Genomic DNA, 6,776 nt, shown 5'->3' on the forward strand with positions numbered 1-6,776 from the left:
CTTGTATAATAATATCATATTACTAAATCACTATCATAACAAAAATTCTAGTATCAATACATTCAATGCACAATTAGTCTGAAGTTACTTAAAATGAACTCATAGGATGCACATCTAGTAATAGAATAAACCAATGTTGAGCTCCTACACAAACTCACGGTTCAAATTAAATCAAACAAATAATTGCTTTGTCTAATTGAGATATTTCTTTAAAGCAAAAGTATTAGATGGTTACCAGAATATGGCCTTTCAAAGCAAGGAGAGTGGCCATGATTTTTTGGACAAGACTCTCTCTCTCTATATATATATATATATATATATATATATATATATATATATATATATATATATATATATATATATATATATATATATATATATATATATATATATATATATATATATATATATATATATATATATATATATATATATATATATATATATATATAATATATATATATATATATATATATATATCACTAGTCATCCATTTGCTGCAAAATCGAACTACAAAAACAAATGAATTTCTTACTTGTTCTTTCTATTTACTTTCAACTCGCGAATCTTCTTCCTTTCGTCAATAGCTTTCAACACCGAATCAGGTTCTCTTAAAGACATGTTCCTAGCAGCACGCGAATCTACTAACTCCGGCAGAACTGATTCAAAATAGAACTTCTCCAGTTTAGGAAGTAGACTACTCCAGAACTGTCGATCTCTATTAATTCTGAGTGTAACGTTATCTTTGGGGCACCAAACAAACAAATCGCACCACTCTCTGCCTGTAATTTCAAGCTGTCCTTGAATCTGGTGATAGTACCGAGAAGTGTGCGTTAAATGTATGTTTCCTTTGTTGTCTACCTTCATTCCAATGCTACTAATCTTCGCAGCATCTTTGATAGATTCACTATCTCTAGCACTGTAAGGACATTTAATTTCTAACAAGCCGACGTCGTCTATAAGGCCATCAGGACTACTACAAAGGAAATTATACTTTTCGTGAATGAACATGCCACATGGCTGCACATTGTATTCAGGATGTTGCTTTTGATACTCTTCGAAAGCAAGAGCTTCATGCTCTCTCCCATAAATTAATGGAGGTGACAAATTATTGTGGTCTTGCAAGCGAACTATTCGCTTTACCAAATTGCAAGTCAGTGTAGTGTCCCTTCTAGAGGCAACGTCCTTAAATAACGACGATGGAATTCTCTTACTTCTTTCTTCAAGCCATCGGTCACAAGCTGCCTGGCCACGAGTGGCAATCTCTAGTTCGTTGGACCGAGAAACGCGTAGTTTATTAATGAAGTGAGAAGCTTGATCTTCATACACAGATTGTGGCAAATCCGGAGCCTGTACCGACATACCATAATGCTTATCACCAGCACTTGAAATGTAACTTGTACCACTTCGATTTTTCTTTTCGACGGGAAAGAGTTCACGCCGTGATTTTCTATCCTTATTGCGTTTATTTCTTCTCGCAATTAATGTTTTCATTGGCGACATTGGACTAACACCCACAAGAGCTTTGTGTACACTGTAGTGCCATTGTTGTCCTCTACTTTGATACGCCAAAGCTGCAACTGATGCTCTTCGGTAGATACCTCCAGCCTTAGAGAAGTTTATTCGTTTTCCACCTACGGCCTTTGCTAATTGGTTCATGTAGGTTTCTGCTGGATTGTTTGTCGCATTCCATATCAGAGTATTAGCGTGAGCAATTATAACTCGTTCTAATTCTTGCTCAATGACTATCAAAATGCCACTACTCTTAATGTCTTTGTAAGTATTAACATCCTGCACTTCGTCCTTTCTAGTGCAAAAGTCTCCACAGCCAATATGGTTCCCAAAAACGTGACAGACGACATTTCGTATTTCTGTCTTGAATACCTTCAATTTCTCGTTGGTTATTTCCTCACGCTTTTTAATTACATGAGATTTAATCACGCTGCGGATTCCAGTTGCAAGTCTTGGAAGCCGCTGCTTCACTATTTTTCGAGCTTTTACACCAAGAAGACTAGAAAACCGCTTACAGTCTTGCGATATTCTTTCCATTGCACGCATAAATCTTCGCACGGCATGATTTGCACACTCGACTTTGATTACACGAGCACCATACGATACCGCTTCACGAACTTTTGCCATCGTGCTTGAGTCACCATCCCCAATCAACCTGGTGCAACGAAGATGATGAACTTCTTCTAAATAGCGCATTCCATCGACGATAATATCTGCTTCCATGGCTGTGGATGGTCCTCGCCAGTTCTTGAAGCATATATGTTCTCTTGCATCCATCTTTCCCATTTCCGTGGCACGACATATAAGACAAATCTTATTTCGGACACCCACAAAAAGCAGCTGCTGAGTTTCAGCCCCGATGATGACAGCCTAGAATACGAAATTGGGTTACATAAAATTACCAAATATTTATATTTATTTACATTTAGCAGCAAGATTATTTTTAAACTGTCATATGTAAAGTTTTAGTCTAACCGTAAGTAGCATTAGAGAGAATATGCATCGAACTTTTAGCTATTTGTCTGCCTGCACTATTTCATTCAATTCTGTATATTAATAATCGTAATTCACTGAGAGGCTCGAGTGTGTTCCTGCAGTATGTATGAATATAGTTTTGTCGAGTGTAATATTCCTTAATAGTACCCATGGGCAGCGTAGGGCAGGAGACATATATATGATGCAGTTTTGCACAAATCTTGAGCATGATGAGTAACTTCAAGATTACATTGATGACTTCTATGCATCCAAGCCACCGACTTTTTTCTTTTCGTAAAGGTATCCAACAACTGTCTGAATGTTGGGAACATATTGTGAATAACGTGGGGAAATATATCAGTGACATACTTTATACAAGAAATACAGGGTGGTTCATAAGTATTAGCACAGTGGATTATTTTGGAAACAAAAATGATTAAAACAAATCTGACTAGCGGAGGGCGGACTTGGGTAAAGGAGCTACCGAGTGATGCATACATAGTGAATGGCGGCCATCTTGGATCCAGGTTATTTTTTTTTTAAATAGAAAGGTAGGCATGTGACACATCAATTAGCCTAACACTGTTTTTTGCAGGGGAATGCAGTCCCGCAAGCAGAAATGCGTTATCATGTCCCGTTCCAAAGTTGTGACGCCCCAAAGATGACGGTTTTCTGTTTCCTTGCAGGGAGAGCGACATGGCACTAACGCTACAAGAAAGACTTGACGCTCCGAATTTGTCAGGTTTTTTTTTTTTCGCTGCAGATAGAACGAGATGGCACTGACGAAACAGGAAAGAATTGAGATCATCCTAATGAAATGAAATGAAATTTTTAATTTTTACGTCCCACGAGAGATCATCCTAATGTCTGGTGAAAGAAGCAGTCGTGTGATTGCCCAGGACTTCAACGCGCGCCACCCCGAAAGATCTGCAATAAGTCACAACACCGTTAGCTACCTCATTAGGAAATTCAGTGTAACTGGTAATGTTGCCGACAGACCACGGTCAGGTCCCCCACGAACCGCGATAGATGAGGAGACACCCACAACGGTGCTTGCTGCTACTGTGAAAAGTCCGAAGCGAAGCAGAAGACTACTATTAGCGATAACAGGCGTACCACGTGCTTCCGTAATGAGGATTCTCCATAGGAACAAGTGGCATCCCTTCAAGCTGCAGCTTATCCACAACCTTTCAGAGGATGATCCAGACCAATTCGGCTTTGTCACAATATGATCGAGATCCGCATTTTCCAGCCAGCGTTCTCTTCACAGACGAGGCAAACTTTTATTTGGATGGAGAAGTGAATCACCAGAAAATGCGATATTGGTCGGATGCAAATCCACATGCGATCAATTCCTGCAAGACGGTTACCCCTGCTCATATCATGGTGTGGTGTGGCATATGGAACACGTCGATCATAAAACCCTTATTCATTCCTGGCACCCTAAATGGTGTCCGATATCCGTACACGTTACAGGAGTTGCTTCTTCGCGCTGATGGCACCTTGCCTCGATATTTTCAGCAAGATGGTGCCCCACCACACTATGCGCTGCCTGTGCAGGAATGCTTGGATCTGCATTTTCCTGGACGTTGGATCCGTCGCCAAGGTCCTGTGAAGTGGCCAGGTCGGTCGCCGGATCTCATTCCCTTGGATTTTTTTTTATGGGAACACTTAAAACATCTGGTGTATCAGAAGAAGATTCCACTGTACTAAGACTTATGGACCACTCTTCATATCAATTAGTTCCATAACTCATAAATCATTCTAATATTTAACATGGACTTTTTTTTTGTCCATTGATTTAACATTTTAACAGACAAAAATTCAATCAGAATCAAATATACGCTTCTGATAATAAATTCTATCGTTAACTTATTCCTAGCACTTCAGCGTAGTTTTTAAAATATTGTCATATAAATTTTAATACTGACAACGATATTTATACAGAAAAATCTTGCTAAACCAAAGAAGTTAGGAATTTGATTTAATTTATCATATTGCCTATCATTCTGCGGCAAATAAAATTAACTTTCATACAGGTAACAGATATGTTTCTCTCTTTGGATTAATTCTTTCTTTCTTTCTGTAAACTTTACCTTCAGTATGTTACAGATTTTGACGACACTATCCATTATTCTGTGAAACTATAATTTACATATTTAGAGCATTTCAGTCATTCTGTGACGTAAGCACCAAAAATTTCTTTGTAACATCGTCATACACTGAACACTGTCTTGTTTTGTATCAAAATCGTCAAATAATAAAAGCAATAACAAGAGGAAATTAATAAAATATAAATTATAGTGCTGTGATGTCTAGTTTCTTGGAGCCTCGCTTTTGCTTAGAGCAGTAGGAAATTATGTATAATGATGATGAAGCAAACGTAGAAGACAATAGAGAAGTGGGATTTTGTTGATTTCGATGTGGTATCTAAATATATGAAAATTGTTTTAATAACAGACAATCTCAAGACTGCGACACAAATAATAATAATAATAATAATAATAATAAAAAAGAATACGGTTCGATTTTAATAGAAAGAATGAGATGCCATTGCATTAAGATTTGCAGTTGTGGACGCCTCAAATACATTTAAAAAACAGGCAGTTCACAGTGAATACTAATTTACATATCTTTCTGAGCGATATGAGTAAAAAATAGAACAAGAAATTTCACTCAATACCGGTATTACCGTGGTGTCGCGACATCCAGTTCGGAGAGCTTTGCTTCAAGCAAAAGTGAAACTCGAAGAAACTAGACACTACAATTTTGTATTTTACAAAAGAAATCATCTAGCATACATACAATCTGATGGAAATTAGAAATGCAACATCAAATTGTAAGGGAAAGAAACTAAAAACCCGTGAACTTCGAAACAAAAACTCAAGCCTAACTGTGAAGCTGAACAAACAACCTAACATACAGATGAGTATGCGTAGTACGCTTCACATAAACAGGCAATATGAGCTCTGCTGGAAATTAGGCCCCTACTGTTACGGCCACCAGTTGCGGCTCCTATGGAAAGTCACTTCGTAAAAGAAAGAAAAAAAAAACTACAAACTAAGGGAAGAAAGATTATGTAATGAACTAAATTTTGTATAATGCTTTCTGGAACTGTACGAAGCCTTCTTCCATTAGCCTGTAGCTGCAGCGAAAGATTTAAACTTTTATCAATGGACTTCCCTCAAGAGCCGCCACTCAGGGCAACTTTGTAACTGTATCTAACTGAATTAGCTGGGGAAAAAGCACTAAGTAGGAAAATGCGAATCTTAAAAAAGTTTTAGCCAATCATAAACAACGTAGCGTAAAGAAAAATAAAACTCACCACACCAGATGCTGCGTTATAACCATGTCCGTATGTTCTTTTGCACCAACCGCCATCAGTGATTGCTGTAATGTAATGGAAGTTCTCTGCATCCACGTCTCCTCGCTCTTCTGCTAGTGCCTTTTCTTCGGCTATCGCACCAACCAGTGCATCGTCACTGCATTTCTTGAGAATTTCACCGAGTGCTCTTTCATGAAAGGAAAACGTTTTTGGTGACATGTACTTTATGCCAATTACGGCAAATTTTTCTTCTTCTAATGAAAAGGAACTACCAGTTGCTAACGTTGATAGAACCGCTACCATATTGAGAGAAACAGTATCCTTTTTAGGGTTACTACAAATCGTTTGAGTCTTAGGGCATTCATATTTACTACATTTATAAAAATATGTAGTCTCAAGGCCTGAGTTAGTAATTTTGGACAGAACGAATGACCCACCGAAGTTACATTCATAACTATGTCTCTCCAAAACTCTTCCTTGATCTATAACAAGGCCCATGTTGCATATGTGTAATCTCTCTTGATAGGGTATACCTTTCCTAACCCGTGAGGTTTCTATTACTAAGGACGGATATTCTTTCGTTTCGCTTTCATTCAATTTGAGTGCCAAACACACAGACTGCAAATTTGCTCTCATGTCAGGTGATGCATTTGGAGTTGAAGAAATCACTTCACAGTCTTCGAAAGAGAACGATTTGTCATCTTTAGCAATGGATGAACGAGAATTGCCGAGTAAACTCTTCTCCAAGTCAGTGAGTGAACTATTTTCCACCCCAGTGAGTGAACTATTCTCCACTTCATTGAGTGAACTATTCTCCACTTCACTGAGTGAACTATTCTCCACTTCATTGAGTGAACTATTCTCTACTTCATTGAGTGAACTATTCTCCACTTCATTGAGTGAACTATTCTCTACTTCATTGAGTGAACTATTCTCCATTTCAGTGAGTGAACCATTCTCCTTT

General features: G+C 37.9%; 1 protein-coding gene across 1 annotated transcript; it reads right to left on the reverse strand.

Moving 5' to 3' along the window:
- Positions 1-531: 531 nt before the first annotated feature.
- On the reverse strand, positions 532-6,310 carry LOC145661418 (uncharacterized). The gene is made up of 2 exons (XM_081726720.1): positions 5,813-6,310; positions 532-2,382 (listed from the first exon to the last, which is right to left on the reverse strand). The coding sequence occupies exons 1-2, from the start codon at positions 6,308-6,310 to the stop codon at positions 532-534; spliced, it is 2,349 nt and encodes a 782-aa protein (XP_081582846.1).
- Between the last annotated feature and the right edge of the window lie 466 nt (positions 6,311-6,776).

This window comes from Thermobia domestica, chromosome 10, assembly GCF_964235325.1.
Source record: "Thermobia domestica chromosome 10, izTheDome1.hap1.1, whole genome shotgun sequence".
Classification (NCBI taxonomy): Eukaryota; Metazoa; Arthropoda; class Insecta; order Zygentoma; family Lepismatidae; genus Thermobia; species Thermobia domestica.